Source organism: Rhododendron vialii, chromosome 7a, assembly GCF_030253575.1.
Source record: "Rhododendron vialii isolate Sample 1 chromosome 7a, ASM3025357v1".
In the NCBI taxonomy this organism is placed as follows: Eukaryota; Viridiplantae; Streptophyta; class Magnoliopsida; order Ericales; family Ericaceae; genus Rhododendron; species Rhododendron vialii.
In genome coordinates, this window is record NC_080563.1 from 38006413 (window position 1) to 38020223 (window position 13811).

General features: G+C 38.6%; 1 protein-coding gene across 1 annotated transcript; it reads right to left on the reverse strand.

Annotated features, from left to right (window-relative positions):
- Window positions 1-8413: 8413 nt before the first annotated feature.
- LOC131332025 (glutamate--tRNA ligase, cytoplasmic-like) lies at window positions 8414-11000 on the reverse strand. Its single transcript, XM_058366042.1, has 4 exons — window positions 10760-11000; window positions 9492-10422; window positions 8807-9274; window positions 8414-8637 (listed from the first exon to the last, which is right to left on the reverse strand). Exons 1-4 carry the CDS (start codon window positions 10792-10794, stop codon window positions 8416-8418), a joined length of 1656 nt encoding a protein of 551 aa, XP_058222025.1. The 5' UTR covers window positions 10795-11000; the 3' UTR covers window positions 8414-8415.
- Window positions 11001-13811: the final 2811 nt, after the last annotated feature.

Below are 13811 nucleotides of genomic sequence, written 5' to 3' on the forward strand. Positions count from 1 at the left end.
AAGAGCCCTAAGATAGCTGTAGAATTAAATAAAATTGAAATTTTCATTTTCTGTACGTATTCCGTCCATTTCACTAACGGAACTAACGGAATGAAACCCAAACTGTGAAATAGGGGAGGTTTCTGTCATTTTTAAAAACTAAGGGGTAATTTCTGTCATTGTCAGATACCTCAGGGGATCTGAGTGAAATTTGCCCAAAAAAAAACCATTACATCAAGGATGAGACTCATCCAAAAATAATGGAACAAGAAATCATGACGGCGAAAAAACAGTCCAAAGACTAGACTCCATACCAAACAACCTCGACACACGCCCAACAAATGCTATCCGACAAAGTCAAAACCGCCCGCATGCTCGTGTTAGAAGGCCACGAATCGCCAACAATCAAATGCCATGAACGGGTCCTCGTTGTCATTGTGAGGATTGAGTGCCATTTATTTGCAGGTTGTTCACCACTAAAATAGTTTGACCCTTCCAAATAGAAAATCATGCGTCTGCCGCTAGACAAAAGACATGGGTCCTCCTTGAAAGTGGTCGTTGATAACTTTTTTTGACGTGTATTGAAATTTTGATAATTTCTTAGCCATGCATTTTCCCTTCACTATTTTTCTTGAGTCTTGCTCGTCCACATGCGTGTATAATAAAAGACTAAAGTAGGGCTCCTCTTCGAAGTTTGCCTTAGCTATCTGAAATGTCAGAGTCTTGAGTCATTCTTGCTTTTATTGGGTTTGTGAAGTCTGATACGTTATTTTTCAGCAAATATCTCTAACAATTTCTGTTCAAATAAAGGGAAGGAGTAATTAAGGTATTTGCTAATGAAAAAAAAACTAATAACCAGTTATTTAGGTAGTTTTTGGGTCACGGAAGAGAAATTGTGGAGGAGAAAATACAGAAAATTAAAGCAATCTAAGTAAAAAATATGTCAAAGTTTGCCGATCAAAAATAAAATAAAAATGTCAAAGGTTTTTTTTTCTTCAAGGCCTTAAGCTAAACATCAAATGAGGCCTACATTATTGGGCCAGATACGACGCCCTGATCATTTTGTTTCATTGGGCTAGTCCATCTTGTGAACAAGTGGCATTTAACAAAACTCAATAGAGAAAAAAGATTTATGTAGCAGACCCCAATTGATTAGAACTTAAGGCTCGGTTTGGTTTGGTTTGGTTTGGGCTGGTCCATCTTGTAAAGGGAGATGCTGCCAAGCATCTTCTTGTAGAGCGGTGCAGAGCAGTTGATCCGGCCACTCATCTCGACAATCGATGACTTAGATCTTAACCGATTGAGCAATGAACGGGTCAATTATTTATGTACCCAAATTTAATCCGAGCCATCCATACTGAAATGAACAATCAGATCGATCGCTGTGCACCCGCTCAGCAAGAAGCTGCTTGACAGCATCCCAGCTCCGTCCGTCTTCCATGGGGCCTCCTCTGAGGCTTTTCCATGAGCATCTAAATTGTGAGGTATTTCATGGGCTTGGACGGGCCGATATCATCATTACTTAATTTACTTGATGATGACCCACCACAAATTTATCATAAATTGGGCCAATTTCTATTCAACGGTTAAGTATTGGGTTTCAAGATAATTTTACAATCGTGGCATATTCGTTAATTTGTGTTATATTTAGGGCGCGACTATTTGCAGCCATTTATTTTCTTCCATAGCCCACTACATTTCGGTAAATGGTTGTCGAAAATCATACATAACATTTCGGTAAATAGCTGTTGAAAACAAGATTATATTTTGGTAACTACATGTTGAAAATATGTTCAATTTTCAGTAAACAACTGCCGAACATACATTTTCAGTAAATAGCTGTTGAAAAAAATATTATATTTCGGTAATTGGATGCTGAAAATATATCTTAATTTCGGTAACTAACTGTCAAGTATAATTGAAAAATTTTAACGGATTATGGGAGAAAATAAAGGGCTGCGAATAGCAGCGTCCTATATTTATGAGTTTAACAAATCAATATCATCGGGAAATTACGGGCTTGTTTGATAACCTAAATTCAGCACTTAATACTGAATCAATTAAGTAATAAGTGATTCAGTAGGTTTGATAACCACATTTCATATTACTTAACAAATTAAGTACCACTTAAAATATAGGCTAAAAAGTTGAAAAAAATTAAGTAGCTTTAAGCTACTTAATTCTGGCTGAATTTTTATGTACTTACATTCAACTGTCATACCACCACCACAACTACTTCCACCAACACCTCCACCACTCCACCACCACCACCACTACCACCACCTCCACCACCTCCGCTACCACCACCTCCACTACCACCACTCCTCCTCCACCACATCACCACCACCACCACCGCCACCAACACCACTTCCTCCAGCTCCACCACCACCACCACCACCAGCTCCACAACTCCACCACTACCATCACTACACCACCACCACCACCGCTCCTACCACCACCACCGCTGCTCCACCACACCACCACCACCGCCACTCCCCAACCACTACTATCACTACACCACCACCATCACCACTTCCTCCACCACCACCACCACCACCACCACCACCACCAGCTCCACCACTCCACCACCACCACCACCACCACCACCAACAGCTCCACCACTCCACCACCACCACCACCACCACCATTACACCGCCGCTCCTACCACCACCTCCACCACTCCACCACCATCACCACCACCGCCACTCCACCACCACTACCATCACTACACCACCACCACCACTCCACCACCACCACTACCAGCACTCCTACTACCTCCACCACTCCCCCACCACCACTCCACCACCATTTCCAAAAGTATATTGTGACCATTAGTAAATTAAGATAGAATTGGAACAAAATTAATTCATCATTTTTTTAATTCAGTACTTAATATATTTATCAAACAGCTTTTCAGTTTAAAAATTCAGCATTCAATTTTCAGTACTTAATTTTTCAGCTTTCAGTTTCAGTTTTATCAAACAGCCCCTACGTGTAGATCCACTCCTTTCAAGGAAATAATTCCCACAAAGTCAAACACATAAACTTAATTCCCGCATAAGGTGCACCCATTCACGCGTACGGGGGAAGGCTGGGGAGCACGGCCCTTTGGACTTTCGAATTAAAAAGTCATGCCTGCTGTACGTACCTTTCTCTTTCTTTTTCTTTTTTTTTTGGGTTCAGGTTTAGAGTTTTAAATACTTTCATAGCGTACCATAGGCTTTAGGTTTAGACATTTTCATAGGGATTTTAGGGTATATTTTTCTGTCATAGGGTTTTAGCGATTTAGGCACTTTCATAGAATACCCCTAGAGTTTAGGCACTTTCATAGGATTTTAAGGTGCACTTAATTTCATAAAATTTTAATGGTTTAGACACTTTTATACAAGCTGAACCTTGTGAAAATTATTCCCTAGTGGCATCCATGTGTGCAAATTTAATGGTGTATTGGCGCAGAAGCCCAAGGAGCTTTAATGGTGTATTGGCGCAGGCCAAGAGCTTGCTCCTTGGGCTTCTGCAATACACCATTAAATTTGCACATGTGGATGCTAATAGCTGCAGAATACAGAGAATAAAATCATTCATACTCCAGCCATGAGTGCCGTTGAAAAAAGAAGAAGCTAAAACGAAAGGAAAGGAAAAAGCAACAGATTTCATTATCGGAATAAATTTCTTTGTCCCGGTGACTTTGGCTTGGTTGACTCGGGGACGGAGGCGCACATCTGATTGAAAAATTATGAGCATCTTGAGCCCATGACCCGTGAATGGATAATGAGGGTGTATTTGAGACGCATGGGGTGGTGTTTGCAAAAACTCGTTATCCACATGACCGTTAATTTAAAAGATGGACAGACTTGGCAATTTGTAGGAGCAATCAGCAGCATCAACACAAAAAAAATGATCATTGGCTTAACATCACTTAAAGGTTTGAGGAGACCTTCCAAAAGTTAGCTTTATACACAAATAAAAAGAAACAACCACACATAGTGATGACAATTACATACGATCCGCCCCCGTCTCCGACCGCTCCGCCCCCGATCTGAGCAGGTATTTCCCGATCCGATAGGCAAATGGGGCGGGTATGGTATTTGCTTCCCCTGCCCCGTTTTAACCCGATCCGAACCCGATTATAGATATTTATATTTTTGTATGTATATGTTTAAATAAATTTCATTGTTTTGATATAATAAGAGCAATATACCAATTAATAAAACACTAATTTATGTCTTTGTTTTTTTTATTTCTATTTTTTTCAACTCTCATCAATCATCAATATCTTGTTTTTTTTTTTCAAAACACTCTAAAAAGAACAAAACTAGTCAAATTATTATGGTGAATGGGGACCCGATTTTTCCCCGCTCCGACTCCGATCCGATATAGAACGGGGCGGGTTTGGGGGACTCAAAATCCGACCTGATCCGCCCCATTGCCATCCCTAACCACACAAAGCAAAATAACAAATTGTGGAAGCAAACCGGAACAAGAACAACATAGGTTAGTAAATGATTGGGGAGGCGTTCAAGTTAGTTTTACACACACATACTACAAGAGAAACCACCAGTACCTTGGTTCAAATGCTGTTCAAATCATCTGATGTATAACATGTATATTTGAATTGCTCCGTTTCGCCTCCGTTTTGTCAATGACATGACTGATGAGATTCAAAGTATAGTACTATCCAAATGTCATTACTACAATAATAGTTAAGGAAAATTATTAATAAAATTTCTCAAGGATTGGACAATTTATGTTGAAAAGATAATGATCATGGCATTTCTTTTCTTTCTGATAAACGAGTGGTTTGTACGCGTAATTTTCTGATTTGTTCAAGAAATGAGAAAACTTCTTTAAGTATGAAACCACAAAAAGAAGATAATCAGATTGAGGTGCCTAAAATTATTATTTGAGAGCATTATACAGGTCCTTCGTTAGCAAAAAAATAAAATAAAAAATCCGACAAAAGAAACAAAATTAAGGTTATTGCAGGACTTCGAATTCCTAAAACTTCTCATTTTTCGTTATTATATTTTATTGAAATATAAAGGATTGGGGTTTGTTTCGGATCAGTTTGCAAAATTAAAGATCGATTTTGTAAATTCTACTAATTACTAATCAGAACCAATACACATAAAGATTCAAATCTTCGTAGAATTTCTCGTTTTTAAAAATCTTATCTTTCTTTTTCTTTTTCTTTTTTTTGGTTAATAAAACATTTTTGGTATAATTTTTTTGGATTCTCAAATTTTGTTAGAAAAACTTTACCAATGGAAGAGTCCCTTTGAAGTTTGAACTAACCTCTCTGTATTAGCGATGGGTACGGTTTTGGATGGGACGTTGTTTGATCTATTTGCGAGTCGATTAAAGGTTGAAAATTGGAAGTGAAACTGAGAATTTGAGAAACAGAGAGGCTGCGATTTGTACCTGATTGAGTTCAACGATCCAAGATAGGCCACGATTCATCGTATTTGTACGACAAGGACAATATCTTCATCTCCAGCATACACGGGGATATATATATATATATATATATATATATATATATATATATATATATATATATATATATATATATATATATATATATATATATATATATATATATATATATATATGGAGATTATGTTAAAACATTTCGTTTTGGTATTTGGATTTTGAATTTTGAGTGAAAAAAAATAAGAAGAGAAATGATTGAAAGTAAACTTATTGAAAACCGTGAGAGCTAATTCAAAATTCAAAATACCAAAACAAACAAGGTCAAATATATAAGATTATACTTTGCTTTGGTTTGGTGGAAGATAATAATGCTCTGGTAAAAGCAGCAACTTGAACTCAAATATCAAACCAATTATGTATGAGAAATAGTAGCCTACTGATAGGAAAACTAGAAGGCCCACCGAAGACTGGAGTTGGGGTTCAAGGGTAATGATTAATGATTAATGAACGATTTTTATTAGAGAACTGTGCTATTCACACAGAGAAAACCCACACAGATCACATACAGATTTTGTGTGGGGCCCATTATGGGTCCACACAAACAATCTAAGTCATTCATTAAATGTAAAACATTTTTTCAAGGGTCTTTGCAAAAATCAGATCAATCCAATATCTATAGAAACTCGATCCAATCATCTAATTTTTCATTCGAATTTTAGGATAATGAAAAAATAGATGATTGGATCGAGCACCTATAAGTATCGGATTGAGCTGATTTTTTTGCAGAGGCCCTTGAAAAAATATTTTATATTTAACAAACGGCTCGGATCATTTTTGTGGGACCTTTAGTGGGCTCTACAAAAAATCTGTGTGTGATATGTGTAGGTTTTGTCTGTGTCGTTAGCATTATACTTTATTAGATGTTTCCAAACAAGCCACGAGGCAGCGAATGATAGGTCCGAGAAAAAAGTAAATAAAAGCAAAAAGTTCAGGAACACGACTTTTAGGCACAATTACATCCAACGCCGTTCGATGTATGCGGATCTACCTACATCGATCGACACCGATGCAGTTGCGTTTTAAAATTGTGTTCAATCGCACCGTTGCTCAAAAAATAATCGGTGGTCAAATGCCAATGGGGAAGGAAAGTCGGCGATAAAGATAAGAGAAATGTATGGGTGGTTTAGGGATGGAGGGAATCCCAAGTCCGCTATAAATCGAAAGTGTGAGTGGCAGGGTCGGCTCATAAGTTTTAGAAGTCGAAAGTGAATTTCTTGAATGAGACCTCCCAATATTTTTCATACAAAAGTTGATCTATAAAGAGTTTCATAAAAAAAACAATTACAAAAGATTTACCATTATAAAATATAAGCATATAATTATTCCAAAAAAATACAATCCTTACAATATCTCAAAATCCATCATTTCAAAATTAATCTTTTCAATTTCATTCCATTCCATTGTTTATTCCATTCTATCGAACCAAATGTACCCTAATGGGTTATGGCCTATAGAAGTTGATAATCGGTGTATTCCACCGTTGGGCCTAGGAAAATTCTATGTAGTCAATCTGGACCATCAATTTTCAAATTCGAGTTCATTTCTGGGTATTCTTTCGGGGTACCTAGCACTCCTCTTGGGCCTATGTTGTGGCTCCTAAATTTCAATTGGGCATATTTTGTGTAAAGAAGACTTAGAGCAATTTTTTTGAGGGGCCATAAATACATACATATATATAGGGGTCTTAAAATTTTTTGAGCCCTCATTTTTAGCCTTTTTTTGGGACCCGAATCGCATGCTTCTCTCGCCTATCCTCTAAGCCAGCCCTGGGAGTGGCATATGAGATAATGCCACACCTATTACTTTTAACTTAAGTTATAACTTTTGAGTCATGTAAATAATGGTAAGGGTTAGCAGATCCACTGGCGTGGGTCATCACACTATATGTTTAGCTCATCACCTTGTGCAAGTGATCTAGATAGAAATAGGCCCTAGCTAGGTTTATTACCCTCGAACCCAATTCCAGTCTTCGGTGGTCTTTCTAATTTTCATATCAGTAGGCTACTAACAAAATATGGGAGTAAGTTAAACTCAACAACTTCGCTTCGAAAACTTGTAAATTTCATTGGGTTTAAAACATAATTTGGCTTCGAGCTCGTGAATTTCATTGAATTCCAACACATTCGGGTCAACCACATAAATCTATTTTCCTCTGTTAATGGCAGATAAAGAGTTCAACATTAAAATCGAATGCAAGGAGTATAATTCAATGGAGTTAAATGTCCTCCAAATTAATGGTGGGACGGTTGGACTGAATTAGTATTTCTCTTGTTCCTCCAAAATTTGTCCAATCGATTTACCTTCCTCTCACAATGGTACCCACATCAACGTCCTCTTGTGACTAATTTCCTCCAACCACCAAACTCACCGGCAGTGTTATAAAGAGAGAGAGAAGGTGAAGATCTGTTTGCGACATCTCATGAAGAGATTCATCCGCGCCAGAGGAAGGGGTTGGAGAAGAGTGAGAAGGTATCTGGGGCAAATCGTTTTGATGGATCTGATTCAACGACGTCATCGTTGCAATCATGGTCGATAGCTGGAACCGTGAGAGGGGAGAGAAGGCGGGGAAAGGAGATGTGAGGGAGGAGGGGGCAGTTTTGGGAGAAATAATCAGAAATCCTTACAGGTGCTTTTCTAATTAGGGCTTGTACTCCGAGGGAAATAGACCCCCTCGGACCCCCTAAACTAGACCGACCCGTAAACCTCTCTTAAGAATGTCAACACCATTATAAAGCTAGGGTTGATATAATTTCACCGCAACGATCCTATAGTTCCAAGGCATTAATAGTATCCAATATGATGTAAGTACCAATATATTCTTGTAGCGACGTTACATTCTTACCTGTAAAATAGCAATATGTTTCTTCTCGAAGGAGCATGGATTTACATAAGCTGGAAATGCAGTTTATCTACGCTAAACTGAATTATAAGAAACAGGATACATCATGACTTCAATACCGTCCGTTGCCTACCATCTGGAATAGCAAAGAGAACAATGGGATTAGAAGGCCTAACGAAGGGCACATCACATCTAAAATAGCCTTTTCTCTCCAGCTGCAGTACATCTCCACGCTGCAAGTTCCGCATGTTCGAATCCCCCAGCGCTGCAATCTCCTTTTTCGTATTTTCGTTGAGCACGTCAAGAAAATCCTCGCCTTCATCGACCTGCAAGCAGAAATGGTTTAAAACCGATAAGTATTTTATATGGCTCACATCGTCTTTGGGTTGCTCCTAAAGTCGAACTCAAGAACCATGCGATTGTACAAGGATGAAAAAAACACAGTGATCCCGCACAAGACATAAACGAGTAATAAGAATATGGGCAAACACACACCTTTTTTTTGGTAATTAGATAGTCAAACTCCACCAAAGAGAGATTCACCAGCTCACTCGTTTCAGGTAACCAAGTAAGCTTCAACTTTGTGGTCCTGACAGATCCTTCAAGATGCAAAACCCCAGTTAACTGCACAATACAATCATTCTCATCCTTCACGATTTCTTTCACTATCGCGTTGCCCCAGTCCATTAAAGTTATTTCCTCATCAATTGAGATGGATTTGGCATCGACAGAGTCAATCCATATTTGCCTTGCGTATGTCGTAGCCTTTTGTCCAGCACCTTCGGACATCTTATGCCTGGGTATGATGCGGACAAATGGTTTCTCTGGCCCATCAGTTAGGGTTAACATGACCCTTCCTCCTTCGATCACAGCGGTATGTCTGGGACAAACATGATCGATTTTTTTCTTATTAACCGTCCAGAGTTTATCCCATTCCATGAGATTCAGATTCTTTGAAGCTCCCTGCGATGCAAAAAAGAAAAAAGAAAAAGAAGAAGTGACAAACAGAATTGAGCATCACGGGAATAAATATGCTAGCTAGACACTACATAATTGAAAAGGTGAGTTCCCAAGATAAAATTGAAAAAAGATAAAATCTTGTATCGAAGCAACTTCTGGCATAACCGAAAGGAGGAAAGAAAATCTTCTGTAAAGCATGCTACAAGATGCATGTTCTTACTTGTTCATCAACGAATTCTTTCAGCGCCTCGATGGTCAGACCTCTCCGCACAACTCCTTGTACCGTTGGGAAGCGGGGATCATCCCATCCTTCGACCCTTCGATTCTTAACGAACCAAGCAAGCTTTCGCTTGCTCAGTAGGGTATAAACCAAGTTCAATCTACTGAACTCGTGTATTTCGACCTTTTCAAGTCCCATATCTTCCTGAATCCTATGATACTGAGCATTGCGGTCATGATACTCACTAGATCGCAATGCATGCGTTACCCCCTCCAACGCATCCACAACCGGACATGCAAAATCATAAGTCGGATATATCTTATAACTTGAGCCAACACGGTGGTGAGGAATTGGATTGCAGCGGTAATACACCGGATCCCGCAGCGACTTGTTTCGGTGCTGCATACCCAACTTACCGCGTAGGCAACACTGCAATCCCCTTTCAGATCCAGCACTCATTTCCTTCCACAATTTCACGTTCTCCTCTGTGCTGTTATTCCTACACCTCGACTCAATGCCATCCATTCTCTCTTTTTGCATTTGCTCACGCGGTGTATCATCAACATAAGCCTTCCCTTGAATAATCAACTCCTCAGCCATTTTCATTAGTTTCGGGAAGTAATCAGAAGTGTAAGTTACTTCATCATACTTGATACCCAAAGTTTCTATGTCCTTCAGTATATTTACCACAAAGTCATTGCTCTCCTTAGCAGGATTAGTATCGTCAAAGCGCACAATCAGCTTCCCTTTGAACTCTTGAGCACGCTGCTGGTTCAACAGTCCCGCTTTCGCATGTCCTAGGTGAAGGTAACCACTGGGTTCTGGTGCAAATCGCAATCGCACTTTACCAACAACAGCATTCTTGAGATCTACTCCTTTTCCGTGGTCACCAACATGCCTGTTGGCTCGCCCTTTCCCTTTTACTTCATGCCTGCATATTAGGTTAGGTTGGAGTTAGTAAGCACGGGAAATCAGACGTTCAAATCGAACATCGCAAACAGATTAAGATTCACCATGATAAATGTTTTAACACGACCACAACTCTAATAATCAGAATATATTGGTTTCAAATAAAAATTCTAATCAGAATCGTACTGCTTGTCAATCTCTGATTGAATCCAAATAAAATTCGTATAGTATTAGTTTCGAGATAGAACCAATCCACCAACGTTTTGGAAACAACATAGTCAACAGTCCATGTAATCTCAAACAACCAAACAAAACAAACAATGAAGAGAAACACGTTCAGAGTCATCAGAAAACCTTACCCCGCTGGACGATGGGCGACTTCCGCCGCTGCCATGTAGCAACCACCACGATCAGAATTGAAACAAGCTGAAAACAAAACTGTGGGATCAAAGTTTCTTATCGGAGATGATCGAGAAGCCGGAGAAAGAATAGAATGATGGTTTGGGTAACTGTGTGTGTGAGCGTGTGCTCGATATCTTGATTAGGTTAGGGTTTTGTGCATGGCTTCTGTTCTCCCCTTAAGAAGACGCAGAGAGGCGGTTCCAACGCTGCATGGTAAGGCGGTGGCTATTCCTATTCCTTATGCGAGTAGTACTGGAATAGGAGATCTGCAGTGCAACCCTGAGGGCTGTAAGGCGGTTGATTCGACTGTTTATTTTAACGCCGACGGTTCGGATTTAATCTGAGCTCTTATTAATCCGAGCGTCTATTGTTCGAATTAAAATCCGAGTCATCCATCGCCGAAATGGACGGTTGGATTGCCACCATATAGCCCTGCAATGCGGGCTGCACCAGGATCCCTTGGTCTAGTAGTACTTCAAAAACCTTAGGATACATGACACTCGATCTATGAAACGGTTCATGAAAAGAAATGAACGATTTTCATGGATCCAGTGTCATGTATGGTATCGCTTGGAGTCTAAAATCTCATCCAAAAGCATCTCAAATTCAACTTTTCATAATCAGGGTTTGGAGCATTTACCACTTATAAGAATCCCTAGAATCCTATTAACTATTGATATTCTTTTGACAAACAGTCACAACAGATTTTTTTAAAATTAAAATCCTAAAATCTACTCGTAGAATTTTTCGTAACCGCGCACTTGCACTCTTTTTTTTTTTTTTTTTTTATATACTTTTTTTATCCATTAATATACTCTCTTGGTCTCCAAATAAATATATGACGCGCAAATCAAGACCTTTAAAACCATGCAATTTTTTTCCCAAATCAATAGATATCAATGAATTCTTTTAAGTTGTGAGAAAAATTGAATTTTTTAACAACAAAATGCATCTTTAAATGGCTTAGATTTCCGCACCGAATATTTATTTAGGCACGGAGGGAGTAAAAAGTTTTGAGGCCGTTTGTTGGTCGGACTAATTTTGAGAATTAAATAAGAAAGGCAGATAAGAAGAGAATATGGTAGAATGGTAGATTAAAATAACTAGGATAAATTATTTTATAATTGGTTTGATTGCTAATTTGTTTGAGTGGATAAAATAAGGTGGATGGTGCAAAAGGCGGCCAATGTATTACTACCTCCGTTCCAAAATGTTTGTTCAATCTGCAAAACGAGGACTAAAAAATAATGTATTTCTCTCAAAAAAAAATTCAAGCTTTTTTCATAAATTAAAAGAATTCATTGATATCTAGTGAATTGTTGAGAAAAATTTAAATTTTTCTTGTAAAAATTATATTATTTTTACGTTCTCGTTTTGTGAACTGGACAAATATTATAGGACAGATTGAGTATTTGCTTGCCCTTTAAAGTTTCTTTTACTGTGGCTAAATAGGGCATAATAGCCCTAGGTTGACCCAATTTAAGCACACCATACGTCATACTAGAATCATTTTTTTTTTCTTTTCTGAAGGTGACTTGGGCTATAGCCCACCTTAGCCCTAATGTTCTTCCACCCTTGATTGGAAGAGTGATTCTATTCTAACCCAAAACATCATCTCCTGAGAAAATGGATGTGAGGGAAAAATTTGGGTTTGAGAAAATAATTTCGAGTTAATCCAAATTAAATTCTTGATTCTGACCTTAACAGCGACTATTTCTTGTTGCCTGGAATTGGACGACACAGAAATTGGAAAAATAATACAATACTCTTGGAGGCTTGGAGCAAGGCTATGTGAAACTTTGTGTGTCAAGATTGGTGAATCTAACAGGATCCACTGGAATTACAGGATCCATGACTTTTATGTGGATTTTTAAAAGACAAACCGACACATAATGTAATGTGAGTGGTAAGAACATTGCTCCAAAAGCACTCGATAAATTTATTTATTTTGTGACCAAAACGATAACAGATGATATTCTAAATCTCAATTGATCCCCATTGGTGTGTGGTAAGTTCCTATGTAGGTTACAGGATTGAAGAATCTGTTCTGATTAGTAGGCATTTCGCTTTTTAAGTTTTCACATGACATCAGAGTGGGGTCTTTTTTCAAAAAAAATCGCACAACACTCAATGATGACAGACCAGTAAAAAAGACTACACGATGATATGGCCCATATGTGACAAACATCAAATACGGCTGCACGTGAGGGAGAATGTCTCATATTGCTTGGAAGTGAAATGAGTAATCACTTAATAACATCTGAGACCTCTTCACTCATTGCCAATTAATTTTGAGATTGATACTTATCAGTTTCCACTTTCCACAACTTTTGCCCGCTCGTGAGTTCGAGAATGATGTGTAATGGCAGTACAAATTAGAGTGGGATTTCAACTTAAAAGATGATGAAGGTGCGTTCAATATGTGCCATTGATAAGACCGCGCTTGGTAATTTCTTTACCATGACTCCCTTCCTTCGTTTTTCTATTTTATTAGGTTACAAAAAACGTATTAAATCGAGAGATACAAGAATCTCCGCGAGTTTTCGGAAACATCTGAATGTACCATCCCTTCCCATTTCCTTGTCCTCTCAGAATTTTGACCAGACATGGGGTTGGCAGCGAAATTCAGTCTTCAGAACGGAAGCTCCACTGCTCTGATCAATATTGAAAGAGTTGATGAGAATCTCTGAGAACAGAGACACATAGAGAAAATTTGTTTGAGATTGTGCGCAGGGATTTTGAGTTCCCAAACAAACAAGGTCGCTCCCATCCGAAGATCTGCTGGGATTCATTTCGTTGGCTTTTCAAAAGAGGACTAGTACGAGTAGTTCCCATCAGAGATTTTCACAAACTCTTTCAATAACGAACGCACCTTCATCATCTTTTAAGTTGAAATCCCACTCTGATGTGTAATGCCATTACACATCATTCTCGAACTCACGAGCGGGCAAAAGCTGTGGAAAGTTACAAGTATCCATCTCAAAATTAATTGACAATGAGTGGAGAAGT